General features: G+C 41.5%; 1 protein-coding gene across 3 annotated transcripts in view; it reads right to left on the bottom strand.

Annotated features, from left to right (window-relative positions):
* Nucleotides 1–15,340, bottom strand: part of Pcf11 (PCF11 cleavage and polyadenylation factor subunit) — a 38,176-nt gene that overhangs the window by 10,595 nt on the left and 12,241 nt on the right. Inside the window, exons 6-12 of one of the 3 annotated variants that reach the window (XM_045145128.1) lie at nt 10,499–10,679; nt 10,302–10,392; nt 7,844–9,399; nt 3,601–3,657; nt 3,189–3,288; nt 803–922; nt 61–166 (exon numbers count right to left, since the gene is read on the bottom strand). In XM_045145128.1, coding sequence (XP_045001063.1) covers nt 61–166; nt 803–922; nt 3,189–3,288; nt 3,601–3,657; nt 7,844–9,399; nt 10,302–10,392; nt 10,499–10,679 — 2,211 coding nt within the window. Of the gene's footprint in view, nt 1–60; nt 167–802; nt 923–3,188; nt 3,289–3,600; nt 3,658–7,843; nt 9,400–9,911; nt 10,393–10,498; nt 10,680–15,340 lie in introns of all 3 variants that reach the window. The other 2 variants (XM_004658301.3, XM_045145127.1) reach the window with 2 other exon arrangements.

The raw sequence follows: 15,340 nt of genomic DNA on the forward strand, positions 1-15,340 counted from the left end.
TGTAATAGTAATAATTTTCACTGTTATTAAGATCACTAGGTCAAAAATCAGGAGACATACTGTTTCAGTTCCTCAATTGTAAAGTTGGTAAGGTCTGGAACATCTTGGTCTTCACTTTGATCTTCCTCCTCCTCAGGGGGAGGCTGAGCAGCAGCTTCACTCACTTCTGTAGTAAAGAAGAGAGAAGTTCTCAGTGCTACACTGCATGTGCTTTTTACAGAGGAACACTCTTTAGAAGCGTATGAGGATCACTATAATTCTAGGCTACTCTGAGACAACATAGTAAATTCCACCCAGGGCTAGAGTGAAACCCTACCTTGAAAAACCAAAAGAAAAACCATTAAATTTCATTATAGGCAGGCCTGGTAGTATACACTTTTAATCCCAGCACTGGGGAGGACAGAGGTAGTAGGATCATCATGAGTTCAAGGCCACCCTGAGACTACATAGTGAATTTCATGTCAGCCTGAGCTAGAGTGAGACCCTACCTCAGAAAACAAAATAAACAAACAAAAAAAATCATTATAAGCAGATTATATTTGATTTTCAAAACTTGCTGGGCATGGTAGCACACACCTTTAATCCCCGCACTAGGGAGGCAGAGGTAGGAGTGTCACCATGAGTTTAAAGCCACCCTGAGTCTACACAGTGACTTCCAGGTCAGCCTGAGCTTAAGACCCTACCTTGAAAACCCCCCAAAAAATTATTAACATAACATAAAAGGTATAAAAGTTCATCACTATAAGCATGGAACTTCAATAACATACCACACAATACATTTATGACATAAATTCATACTTACGTGTTGTAGCTGAATCAGGCTGTGACAATTTCAGAATTCCTGTTTTTAGTAGTTTTGAAAACAATTCATTTACATCCACCTGACTGAGATGATTATCAGGATATGCCTTAGGAATACCACCTTTAAAAAAAAATAACATTCTTAAAGTTAAAGTACAACTTACAGATTCATATCTTATTAAGCATTTTTCAAAGTTAAAATTTTTTTTCAAGTTGTTCTACCAACAGTAAACTTGGTGATTGACTATTTCAACAGCTCAAGTTTCCATTTGGTCAGCAAATCACCACCACTTAAAAATATTTTAAGGGCTGCAGAAATGGATTAGTGGTCAAGGCAATTGAATGCCAAAGAACCTAGGTTCGATTCCCTAGGACCCATGTAAAACAGATGTACAAGGTGGCACATGCATTTGGAGTTCATTTGCAGTGGCTGAAGGACCTGGTGCACCCATCCTTTCTCTTCCTCTGCCTCATTCTCTCAAATAAGTAAAAATAAAAAATACATACACACACACATACACATATTTTTTATACACTATTTTTTAAAAGCTGGGCCTAGTGAAACATGCCTTCAATCCCAGCACTAGGGAAGCAGAGGTAGGAGGATCACCATGAATTGTAGGCCAACCTGAGAGAACATAGTTAATTCCAGGTCAGCCTAAGCTAGAGCAAGACCCTACCAAAACTAGGAAAAAAAAAAAAAAAAAAACTAGGACAAATACTGGCATAGTACACATTATCTTAAAAAGCATTATTGCTCATTTTTGTCTAATTCCATGCCAAATAATAACAGGATACAAAAAGCCTCATGCTCCCTTTGTTGCAATATCAGTACCATGCCTAAGTCCAAATTTCTACCTTTCTAATTCTAAGTCCTCATCTCCTAACCTTAGAAAAAGTACTTCTGTAAAGGTAAAATAATGTGCCATCTTTTCACAGATTTCTAGGGAAAAAAACATCCAAAGTGGAAGACCCCTGTCTACACTACTCTCTGGGATGATAAACCAAGGAACTGATACAAGAACATGAGGGGGGATATCTGTCCCTGTAACACCTGCTGAATGAGTGGCCACCCCTGCAAAGCAGCCCAGACTACTACAGTACAGTGTCAGGCTCAATAAAGCTTCAATAATTTGAATAAACAAGGTAACAATTTTCTCCGTAAGTGAAATCTAATGACATATTTGCTAAGCATTGTATCTAATAACTGATCAACTATAAACACAGGATGGAGATGAATGTTAAAGAGTGATTGTCTAGAATGCTCAAGACCCTAGATTCAAGCTCCAGCACCACAAATTACATATATCTAGCAGTCTCACTCTAGCCCAGGCTGGCTTGAACCAACAATGCTCCTACACTAGTCTATCGAGTGCTAAGATTTTAGGCTATGTTTACCAAGAGACCTAGCTATGAAATCATGATTTGTTTTCCATTTGTCCACTCACAAAAACTTAGAAGTCGGGCTGGAGACATGGCTTAGTGGTTAAGAGCTTGCCTGTGAAGCCTAAGGACCCCGGTTCAAGGTTCAATTCCCCAGGACCCATGTTAGCCAGATGCACAAGGGGGCGCACACATCTGGAGTTCATTTGCGCGCCCATTCTCTCATTCTCATTTTCTCTCTCCCCCCATCCTCCCTCTCTCTATCTACATACATATATATACCTCTTTCTCTGTCGCTCTCAAATAAATAAAAATAAAAAGATTTTTTAAAACTTAGAGGTAAATCATTTAATTAATTAGTGTTTACTGAATTATAACACTATCATATCAAGTAATTTAAATTTTTGCAGTCTGTTGTTTATTATTTCTGGGGTTGGTATTTTCTTTGTTTGTTTGTTTGTTTTTTCCATTTACTTCAATCTTTAAGAGTGTCTATCCCACCTCCAGATTTCACTCGATAGATCACCGTCCCCTTGTAGTATGGTCTATCATCCCTGGCTAATAAAAGGATAGGCATGACTAGACATGAACAACGTAAGATCAGAAAGGAAATAAAAACACTTCAGTCAAATTAGATTTGTATGAATTGCATATGCTATCTCAAACTGACAACTACTGAAAAAATACATTTTTATTTAATTATTATTTTTATTTAATTTAAAGACACACAGAAAGAACAAAGGAAAAGACACCCACACGGTCTGACAGCCCACATGGTGAGCCCAGAAAAACCATGCAAAGGACAGAAAATAGAGTTCAAGAGCTCCTGCCATGTAGAGTGAGACCCTACCTCGAAAAACAAAAACAACAACAACAAAAAAAAAAAGCCCATGTGGAAAAGTGAATGGCCCTGGAGCTGAGGAGAAACTCACCAGGTCAGGCAGCCTACAGAAAACTACTTTCATTTGTCTTTTGATAAAAATCAAAATTCAGAAAGTACATACCTGAAGGATTTTGAATAAATGCTCCAGGATTTTGTGGATGAACTGGTAAAAATTGTTGTCCTTGGCCAAATGCTACTGGCTGAGCAACACCAGTCAGAACCTTTAAGATAAACCTTGATTTTAGGATATTCTAAGTAAAATGTTAACATTCTCACCATAAAAACATTCACAGATGTCATAAAGCCTAACTTGTATGATAATAAGATTTGGAAAGGCAACAACTGATTCACCTCACTTCTAGATCTTCCACAAATACACACTAGCCAATACCTTCCCTATGTTTCAGAGTCACAAGAACTAAAAACCGGTTGAAACATCTTTTAAGAGTTTTAACAGTTTAAGAGTTTTAAGATACCATGCAAATGTAAGGTACCCACCAACTAGCTGTGAGACCTTAAAGTAGTTATTTTACCTTGGGGATGCTGTTCCTTATTTTACAAATAGAAGAACTGGCATCCAGCGATGAAACCTGTACACAATCACAGGGGCTAGTTAGCAAAGCTGAAGCCAGAGCTCCTAACCCTTGACCTCTTTCCAGTCAAACACAGCTGTGGTTTCCTGTACAAGATAGAGCCTTTGACTACATCACCTTCCACAGGGGAAGGATACATGAGAACCCACACTTTAAGAAGTAGGTAATGGTTGGGTGTGGTGGCACACGCCTTTAATCCTAGCACTCAGAAGGCAGAGGTAGGAGGATCGCTTGAGTTTGAGGCTACCTTGAGATTACACAATGAATTCCAGGTCAGCCTGAGCTAGAGTGAGACTACCTACTTACCTAAAGAGAAAAAGAAAAAAGAAAATTCAAAGCTGGGCTTGGAGGCACCTTAAAAAGTAGGTAATGGCAGTTAATAGTTGCTAGGAGAAACGAGTCAACTTCATCAGTGGTACAGCCACTGATGTTGCCTATTCCATGGTAAATAGCCTTCCAGGATCAAACCAGCAGCCATAATTTAACACAACGGGTTAAAAAAGGGGTGGGGGAGACTGGATGTGGTGGCAGTATGCCTTTAATCCCAGCACTTGGGAGGCACAGGTAAGAGGGTTACTGTAAGTTCAAGGCCACCCTGAGACTACATAGTAAATTCCAGGTCAGTCTAGGCTACATAGCAAGACCTACCTTGAACAGGGGAATAAAAGGAAAGAGTGGGCTGGAGAGATGGCTCAGCAGTTAAAGGCACTTGCTTGCAAAGGCTGATGGCTCAGGTTTGATTCCCCAGTACCCAGCTAAAGCCAGATGAATGAAGTGGCACATGAATCTGGAGTTCATTTGCAGTGACAAGGGACCCAAGTGTACCCATTCCTCCCTCTCCCTATTTATCCTTGCAAAGAAATAAATAAAGTAATTTTTTAAATTATTTTAGGGGTTAGATAGCTTAGCAGTAAAGGTGCATGCCTACAAAGTATAGGATCTAGGTCTGATTCCCCATACCCATGTATGTCAGATGCACAAGATGGCACAGCATCTGGAGTTCTTTTGCAGCAGCTAGTAGAGGCCCTGGTGTACCCATTCTGCTTCTTCCCTCAAACAGTTTAAATACATATATAAATTTTTTTAAAAATAAAACAAATTTTTACAACATTTTATTTAAGACAGAGAGAAAGACGAAGGGAGGGAGGGGGAGAGAGAGAGAGAATGGGCACACCAGGGCATCCAGCCACTGCAAACTCCAGACACATGCACCCTTTGTGCATCTGGCTTACGTGGGTCCAGAAGAATCAAACCAGGATCCTTTGTCTTTGCAGGCAAATGCCTTAACCACTAAGCCATCTCTCCAGCCCATGAAATAAAGTATTTTTTAAAAGTTAGAAAGTTCTTTGGGCTGGAGAAATGATGGTTCAGTGGTTAAGACACTTGCCTGCAAAGCCTAAAGACTAAGGAGTTCGATTCTCCAGTACCCATGTAGAACCAGATACACAAGGTAGCAGATACAGCGAGTTCACTTGCAGTGGCTAAAGGGCCTGGAGCACCCATTCTCATTCTCTGTATCAGCCCCTTTCTCCCTCCCTCTCTCAAATAAATAAAATAATAAAGTTAAAAAAAAAAACAAACACCCAGGCCCAGAAAGCCAAGCGCCACATGTTCTCTCTCATATGGGGATCCTAGCTACAGATGACTGGGCTTCTGCGTGAGAATGAAAATAGTTAGTAGCAGAGGCCAGTAAGTTGAAAAGGAGACATAAAGGGTGGAGAAAGGAAGGGAGGAGGCTACTTAATAGGTTGATATTGTATATATGTAATTACAATGATTGTAATGGGGAGGTAATATGATGGAGAATGGAATTTCAAACGGGAAAGTGTGGGGGTGGGGAGGGAGGGAATTACCATGGGATATATTTTATAATCATGGAAAATGTTAATAATGTTAATAAAAATTAACTTAACAGGCCAACAGTTTTTCTCCAAACTATTGGCGATGAAGCAGAAGACTTTCGGTCATGTTCAAATAATTTGCTCCTAAGATTCTTTATTATTATTGTCATTTTGTATGTGTGTGGGGGATGGGGTATGCCAGGGTCTCTTGCTGCTGCAAATGAACACCAGACACACATGCCAGTTTTGCATACAGCTATCATGCTACTATGGAATTAAACTTGGGCTGGCAGGGTTTGCAACCAATGCCTTTGACCACTGACACATCTCACACCTGCAGTCTTTTTTGTTTTTCTAATTTATTTGCACAAGGGGGAACCCAGGCCATCAAGTTTTGCAAGCAAGCACCTTAACCACTGAGCCATCTCTCCAGATATCCTGCAATCTTACTAATACAAAATAAATCTGCCCTAATACTATGCCAACACCTGGGGGAAAAAAAAAACTGTAAATTTAGCACATGAGAATTTAAGAAGTCAACCAAAAATCATTAAAGGATGATCTGAATCAATTATATACCAGAACTATACTGTCTTAAATTCACTTTAATATATATTTTAAAATGTGAAACATGCAGGAGGATTCAGTTAGAGGCCAGTTTAAGCTACATAGCCAATTCCAGCTAGGATAGGCAACAGATGAAATACTATTTTAATTCTGGCCTGGCCTTAAAACACCATTTCAAAATAAACAAAAGTATGTGGATGAAATGTGAATAGGTAACAATGGGTACTGTTCACATTCATGTAACTACAGTATATTTGGGAGGAAGACACCAAGTTTGCTATGTTGACATTAGTATCAAGCAACTGTTATTTGGCTGGAGTAATTAGAAAGGTGGTTGCTGGGCTTGTGGTGGCACAAGTTGTTAATCCTAGCACTTAGGAGGCAGATGTAGGAGGATTCCCGTGAGATCAAGGCCACCCTGAGACTACATAGTGAGTATCAGGTCAACTTGGACTAGAGCAAGACCCTACCTTGAACGATCAAAAAAGAAAGGTGCTGAAAGAATAGAAAACAAGCCGGGCATGGTGGCTCACATCTTTAATCCCAGCACTTGAAAGGTAGAGGTAAAAAGACTGCCATGAGTTTGAGGCTACCCTGAGACTACATAGTGAACCCCAGGTCAGCCTGAGCTAGAGTGAAAACCTACCTCAAAAAACCAAAAAGAACAGAAAAAAAAAAAAAAATAGATAGTAGTATAGAAGTATAAGAGATTTTTTTTAACTATAGCTACAAAAGTCAAACAAAAAAAGTTCTATGGTTACTTTAAGGAATATTAGTACTTCATAGTTGCCCAATGTGTCAAGTCTATGAAAAATACTACTTCATAAACCTTAAAGTAAAAAATAAAAAATAAAACAGATGGGCGTAGTAGCACACACCTTTAATCCTAGCACTTGGGAGGCAGAGGTAGGAGGATCGCCATGAGTTCGAGGCCACCCTGAGACTACATAGTGAATTCCAAGTCAGCCTGGACTAGAGTGAGACCCTACCTGGAAAACCAAAAAAATAAAATAAAGTGCAACAAAAAAAAAACAGTGCAAGTTTAAGGAGAGAATACAGGAAAAAAGGGAGATTCAGATAGTTCCCTAGATCTTGGAAGAGCTAAAACTATTTTGGACTTAAGTTGCAAATATCACCTCTCTAAGACTCCCCAGCATTCCCCAGGGTTTTGAAGTGTATTAAGAACATCCTAGGCAGGGGAGATGGCTCAGAGGTTAAAAGAACTTGCTTTCTGCAAAGCCTTCAGGCCCAGGTTCAATTTCCCAGTAGCTACATAAAGACAGACACAAAGTGACATGTGTCTGTATTTTGGTGGCAACAGCAAGAGATCCTGGTGTGTACATACATACGTATACACACACGCACGCACGCACACACATGCACGCACTCTTCTCTATGTGCACACACATACAAGTAAAAATATTTTAGCTGGGCGTGGTGGCACATGCCTTTAGTCACAGCACTTGGGAGGCAAAGATAGGAGGAGGCCACCCAGAGACTACATAGTAAATTACAAGTCAGCCTGGGATCAAAGCAAAACTCTTTTATCTCAGGAGGAAAAACTTTTTTTTAATTTAAAAAGAACTTCTTTCCAACATATTAATAATAGCCTGAGTTCTCTAAATGTCCTCAAACTCTAGACATGAAAAATATTAAATTCATCCTCAGCTACAAAGGGAGCTCAAGGCCAGCCTAGACTATAAGAAACCCTGGGGAGTGAAGAAAGGGTGAACCCATTTATCTGCATAATTTTAAAGTAACAAAAACAGACTTACTTGTTGAGATGCCTGAATATTTCCTACTGATAGTGGAGCAGGTAAATTGCCAAAGTTTCCAAACTGAGAACTCTGAAGATTCTTTTCCTCAAAATAATGTCCAGAAGCTCTGTTAAGAGGATTTGGGAAACTCTGGTTTCCAGGGCCATGTGGTCCATTGAAATTTGGTCCTTGAGGTGACTCAAATATTTGTTCATGTCTCTGAAACTGCAGTCCTTGGGATGGGGCATTAAAAGCATTGCCAGGTGGATCATTATATGGCCCAGTCTGATTGAAAGATTCAAGCCTTTGTGAAGGATGATTGTCAAATCGTGTGCCTTGTAGACCAAGAGGAATATCAAACCTTGATGCTTGCTGGTGTTGTGGACCATCAAATCTTTGAGGTACACCATCAAATCTTGGTTGAACCTGCTGTCCAGGTGGTGCGTCAAATCTCTGTGGACCTGGCTGACCAGTTCTTTCAAATCTAGGACCTGGTTGGCCGTGTAATCCGTCAAATCTTGGTAAGAGTGATGGCTGACCTGGCTGCCCATCGAATCTTAAAGAGTGACAACCTTCAAATCTTGGACCACCTTGACCCAGAGGCCCTTCAATTCTCAGGCCACCTCCTGGTACATTAGGACCTTCAAACCTCATTCCACCTCCCTGTTGGACTAAAGGTCCCTCAAATCTGATCCCAACCCCCGGTTGACCATGTGGACCCTCAAACCTAAGGTTCCCACCTAGCTGATTATGTTGTCCTTCAAATCTCAGACCACCTACTGACTGGCCATGGGGACCCTCAAACCTCATTCCAACTCCTTGTTGTAACAAAGGGCCCTCAAATCTGATCCCACCTGCTGGCTGACCATGAGGCCCATCAAACCTAATTGCAGCCCCAGATGGACCATGACCCCCCTCAAATCTAAGTCCGCCTACAGGTTGACTTCTGGGATTTTCAAATCTAAGGCCCCCCACAGGCTGCCCATGAGGTCCCTCAAATCTTAGACCACCCACAGGTTGACCACGATGTCCTTCAAACCTGAGACCACCCACAGGCTGACCACCTGGTCCTTCAAATCGCAAACCTGCAGGTCCCTCAAACCTCAGACCAGGGGAACCTTCAAACCGAAAACCACCTCCTCCTGCTTGACCAATTGGCCCCTCAAACCGCAGAGGAGTTCCTACTGGTCCTGGAGGACCTTCAAATCTCATAGGACACCCACCCCCTATCTGACCTTGTGGTCCTTCAAATCTCATAGGGCCTCCTCCCCCCATTTGTCCTGGTGACCCATCAAACCGAAGAGAGCCTGGTGCAGGAGGTCCATCAATTCTAGGGCTTAATTTATTAGGTCCTTCAAATATCATCTTGGTTGGGCCATCTCTTGTTACTGATGGCCTACCAGGTCCATCGAATAATGGTCTGTCTTCAGCTAAAGCCGTAAGTCGTTGATTTGTGTCAAGGCCAGCAAATCTTGATACTGGGCTATCTGCAAATGGTTTATCTGAATCTTCATACCTAGGTCGCTTAAGTGGAAAACGATCATTGAATGGAGATCGCTGCTCTTCTCGTACACCTTTTAAAAAGAAAAAAAGTATTCACTAAATTGGACTTTATACCAAGTTACCTTGAAGTATGATTAGTCATCTAAATATCTGTCCAAACATATATTAACTATTTCACCATATTAGAAAATAGGGAAGAAACAAACAAACAGCAACAGTAGGTAAGAGGATGCCCTCCAGATTTATATATTCCTGAGACTAAATAAAAATCCCATCCTGCCAAGGTTCTTATTGATTGACTTTGAGAGCAAGCTATTAAATATCTCTAATTTTCTTTCCTATCTGTAAAACGGGGTTAATATTGGTTGTCATGTGTATTTAATCAAATTAGTGAGTCCCTGATACAACTAACTCTATACTAGCTCCCTCCCTTTCTATAGGGGAAAAAAAGTAAATAAAAATATACACAACACACGCAAAAAAAAGTAGTCCGAACAGTAATAGGATCCATCCCCACTTAGCTTGTTCATTTTCCCTTCACTGCTGTGATTCAATAGGCATAATCTGATTTAACTTTTTCTACCTTTAGCAGAGACTTGCTCGTCATGTCTTCTCCGGCCCTCATGGGGTGAAAGATTCTCAGCATAAGTACGACTCCCAGATATAGGAGAAAGACGTCTTGCTCTTTCACTAAATTGTTCTTTTCTGTCAAACTGTGCTCCACTATTCCTACTTGCATGTTTACATTTGGATGGCTCACATTCTATTCCAGACAAGGCATCAGTCAAAGGGTAGTCAAAAATATCAGGATCTAAAAGATCAAGTCTTGGAAATGAATGCTGAACCTGTGTCCTTTTCAGTTTTGCTTTATGTTCATAGTAGGTTAATTCAGCATCAGATAAGAGAGGTTTCTTTTTTAATCCACCTTTATTTTCTTCTGTAGGACTATCCCGTACATTGCATCTATGTTTACCTTCTTGATATTGAAATAGCTGTCGAATTTGATGCACAACAACAAGGAACTCATCCTGTGTAATTTCACCAGAAGCTAAACGTTCACTCGTCTGCAAAGGGACAAGAAAATGAAATCAAGTATTTTAAATATAAAAAGTACTTTAAAAATTAGACAAAAGAAAATAATGACTAAATGGGATTAATCATAGTCACTACCTTTTGAAGTAATTCTCTTTTGCTTGCAAGAGTTAACTCTTTAGGAATCTGAAGATTGGCATCTACACTTAATCGATGCTGCTGCTTTGGAGTTCGAGGTGACAAGATTCCTTTAGTGCTCGACCAGCTCTCCCTATGCCTTAGATGAGGAGATTTACTATGGTCATCACCCTGTTGTAAGCTGAAACCACAAAAGAAATGTTATATACAGGTGGTGGTTTTCCTTTTTTGTTTTGGTGGGGGGGAGGTTAAGGTAGGGTCTCATTCTAGCCCAGGCTGGCCTGGACTTCACTATATATTCTAAGGGTGGCCTTCAACTCATGGCAATCCTTTGCCTCCTGAGCGCTGGAATTAAAGGCATTATGCCACCATGACTGGCTTCCAGGTGTAAAAGAAAAAAGACAGAAAAAGAGAAAGAAAAGGAAGGAAACAAAGGAGTAGGAAAGGGAAGGGAAGGGGAAGGGAAAAGGGAAGGAGAAGAAGGGAAAGGAAAGAGGGAGGAAAGGAAAGAGGGAGGGAGGGAGGGAGGGAAGAAGAAAGGAGGAGGGAGGGAAGGAAAAAAAACCTCTAGAGAGGAGGGCAATCCAGGAACCTGACTGCCACCAGGATGGAAGTGCATTGCCAAACACCAGAGTCCTGCATAGAACCCAAAGACTGTCCTTGAACCTACAGCACAAGCACATGAAGCAGACAAGACGACCTATCAGTTCGTATTTCACGGCAGTGAAAAATGCAAAACAAAAAGTGGCAGCCATCCAAACTCGAGAGGCACAGCTGTGCATGAAGCCAAACTGAGTCACACAGAGGGCCCAGGTTTCAGGTGGGTCATGGCCCTCCCTAAATTTATGCAGTAACCCGTCTTTTTTTTTTTTTTTTTTTTTTTAATTTTGGAGAGAGAAAGAGGCAGATAGAAAAAGAACCTCCAGCTGCTGCAAACGAACTCCAGACACATGTGCTTACGTGGGTCCTGGGAATCGAACCTGTAGCCCATCATTCTTTAAACTTCCTTCCCCTTTCCTCTGCACCCTATGTCCCTCCCACATATGAAACTGTCCTAGAATAAAAACAACTTCCCCTGTGCAATACCAAATGTACCAGTACAGATATTCCATACTTAAGATAGACTGTAATTTTCAACTTTATCTTCACAGAACTTGGAAGGCTGAAACAAGAGGATTTACCAGCGGGGACTACAGTTGTCTCAAAAAGGGATGAGGGGCGGGAGAGATGGCATAGTAGTTAGAATACTTGCCTGGGAAGCTTAAGGACCCAGGTTCAATTGCCCATGTAAACCAGATACACAAGGTGGCACATGCCATCTATAGTTCATTTTCAGTGGCATCCTCTCTTTTTCTCTCAAATAATTTCTTTTTTAAACTACACTCTGACTATGTGAGAACTTCCAGCTGTGGGAATGGGTATGGATCCAGGCCCAGCCTGGAGGGCATCCTAAAGCCCTTACTCTCCAATGGGGCTCCTTTATCCCTTCCAGCTCCCCACATGGCAGGAGCTCCTTGAACTTTCTTTTCTCTTCCTGCACCCAGCGTTTTTTTTTTCAAGGTAGGGTTTCACTCTAGCTCAGGCCATCCTAGAATTCACTATGTAGCCTCAGGGTAGCCTCAAACTCATGGCAATCCTCCTACCTCTACCTCCCAAGTGCTGGGATTAAAGGCCTGTGCCACCACGCCCGGCTTTTCCTATGCTATTTTTTCCAGGCCCTCTATGTGGGATCTCTAGCCACATGGATGCCTTTCCTTGGCTGTGTACTTCCCTCAATAAATATAATAATTTTTTTTTAAAAAAAAAGAAAAAAATAGGTTTGAGTGATAGCTTAGTGGTTAAGGCACTTGCCTGCAAAGCCAAAGGACCCAGGTTCAATTCCCCAGTACACCACATAAAGCCAGATGCACAAGGTGTTGTGGGCATTAAGTTCATTTTGAGTAGCCAGAGGCCCTGGAATACCCATTCTCTCTCTCTCCCTCCTTCCCTCTCTCCCCCTGCCTGTGTCCCTCTCTCAAATAAGTAAATATATAAAATATCTTTAAAATTGTTTTCAAAGACTAGAGAGATGGCTTAGCTGTTAAAGACACTTGTCTACAAAGCAAAAGGACTCAAGTTCAATTCCACAGGACCCATGTAAGCCAGAATCACAAGGTAGCTCTTGTGGGCCCCCGTGTGCCTATTCTCTATCTGCCTTTCTCTCTCTCTCTCAAATAAAGAAAGAAAAATAAAACATTTAAAACAAACATTTTTCAGGTCCTTATTTAAGGATCCTTTTCAAAGGATCTTAATTTAAAGACAAACCAAATGGGTATGCTGGCACATGCCTTTGATCCCAGCACTTGGGAGGAAGAGGTAGGTCACTGTGAGTTTGAGGCCAGCATGGAACTAGAGAGTCCCAGGTCAGCCTGGGCTAGTGTATGACTGGGGATGGGGGGGAGCAGGAAGAACAACAAACCAAATCAGGTAAGAATTCTGATTCTGGGGCTTAGCAGTTAAGGCATTTGCCTGCAAAGCCAAGGAGCCAGGTTCAATTCCCCAGGACCCACATTAGCCAGATGCACAAGGGGATGCATATGTCTGGAGTTTATTTGTAGTGGCTGGAGGCCCTGGCGCACCCATTCTCCCCCCCACACACCCTTTTCTGTCAAATAAATAAATATATTAAAAGAAAAATAATTCTAATTCTTATAAAGTGAGGATTTGGTTGAGTGATAGAATGCTTATGTAGCATGTAGATAAGAAATCACATTCTTAAAGCTGGGCATAGTGGCACAGACCTTTAATTCCAGCACAAAGGAGGACTGCCATGAGTTCAAGGCCACCTTGGCTAGACCTCAAGACACCAATAAAAGGGGTGGAGATGGCTTAGTAGTTAAGGCACTTGTTGCCTGCAAAGCCTAAGGAATCATGTTCCTCTCCAGGTCCTGAGTTAGATAAGTACACAGTGACACAAGTGCACAATGTGACAGATTGACAGATGCACACAAGGGGTAAAAGCGTCTGGAGTTCAAATTAAGTGGTTGGAGGCCCTGGTGTGCCAATTCTCTCCCCTGCCCTATTTTTAAAAAAAGGCCAGTTCTGTTGAGCTTGCCTAAAAAGAGATAGAGAAGAGAAAGAGAAAGGGGAAAGAGAGAGGAATGCAGAAAGGAAGTTAGGTAGGAAAAGAAAAAGAAATCTGATTCTTAGAGGTTAAGGATTTGGCTCAGTGGCAAATGCTTGCATGGCATGTATAAGGTCCTGGGTCTGAACTCCAGCACCACTCAAAAAAGAACTCAGGAGCTGCAGAACTAGTTCACCAGTTAAGACACTTGTTTGCAACGTGTGACTAACCAGGGTTCAGTTTCCCATGGCCACATAAAGCCAGACGCACAAAGTAGTACATGCATCTGAAGATCATTTCCTTTGGCCGGAGGACATAGTGTGCCCATATTCCTTCTTGCCACATGCTTCCCCCCTCCACACACACACAGTCTCTCTCTGTCTCTGTCTCTCAAATAAGTAAACAGATAGGTAGATAGATGGATTCTGGTTCTTAGGCAGAGGCAGGAGGATCCTTGGTTCAAGAACAGCCTTGTGGGAACAAAACCCAGAAACCCAAAAACAATCATTTGCTAGGTAAGTTATTTACCACTGTTATACCACGAGACCTTAAATAATTAGGTGTAACAAGGCACACTCAATCCGTTAATACACTACACACTGTCAAAGGCCAGGCATGTTTAATCCCTGAACTCAGGAAGCAGATGTACGAGGATCACTTTTGTGCTGAGATAGGGTCAGGCTGGCCTCGAACTCACAAGGGACAAATCACTTTGAGGCCAAGCTAAAACTACAGAAAAAGTACCTGGTCAGCCTGGGCTAAAGTGAGATCCAACCTGGAGGGAAAAATACTCTGTCATAATCTAACATCCCTTAACAAGTTTGATTCAACAACAAATGTTCATCAATTGTCTACCCAAAAAAACAGCCTTAAGCCGAACATGGTGGCGCTCGCCTTTAATCCCAGCATTCAGGAGGTAGAGGCAGGAGGATCACTGTGAGTTTAAGGCCACCCTGAGACTACATAGTAAATTTCAGATCAGCCTGAGCTACAGTGAAACTCTACCTCAAAAACCCAAGGGGGGGGGGGGGTAGGGAGAGAAGGAGCCTTGACTACATACACAGAGCTAACCCTGTCTTTAAAAAAATAAAAAAAGCCAATGTGGTGGCACACGCCTTTAATCCCAGCACTTGGGAGGCAGAGATAGGAGGATCACCTTGAGTTCAAGGCCACCCTAAGACTCCATAATGAATCCCAGGTCAGCCTGGGCTAGATAGTGAGACCCTACCTCAAAAAATTCAAAAAATGAAAAAACAACAAGTTTGATTCTTGCATGTTGGGCACATATACTTAGTTATTACATAAGTAAGCCATAAACTCTTACATACTTCAGCTTCTTTAACTGTAAAATAGGAATAATGGGGGAAGAAATTATCATGGTTTATTGTCTATATGGAAGGTGTCAGTAACAAAAAAAAATAGAAATAATGGTATTTAGTCCATACAATTCTAAGGAGAAAAATACTGAAAAATTACAACATCCAGCAAGCATTTTATTAACATCTAACTAAATTAACACTATCTTTAATGTGCATACACTAACACAAGGGGAATACCACAAGAGTTCCAGGTCAGCCTAACCTAGTGAGTCTTGTCTCAAAAAAACATAATTGGGCTGGAAACAGCTTAGTGGTTAAAGCCAGAGGATCCAGATTTGACTCCCCAGGACCCACTTAAGCCAGATGTACAAGGGTTCACACACATATGGAGTTCATTTGCAGTGGCTGGAGGCTCTGACG

This window comes from Jaculus jaculus, chromosome 3 (genome assembly GCF_020740685.1).
Source record: "Jaculus jaculus isolate mJacJac1 chromosome 3, mJacJac1.mat.Y.cur, whole genome shotgun sequence".
Lineage (NCBI taxonomy): Eukaryota > Metazoa > Chordata > Mammalia > Rodentia > Dipodidae > Jaculus > Jaculus jaculus.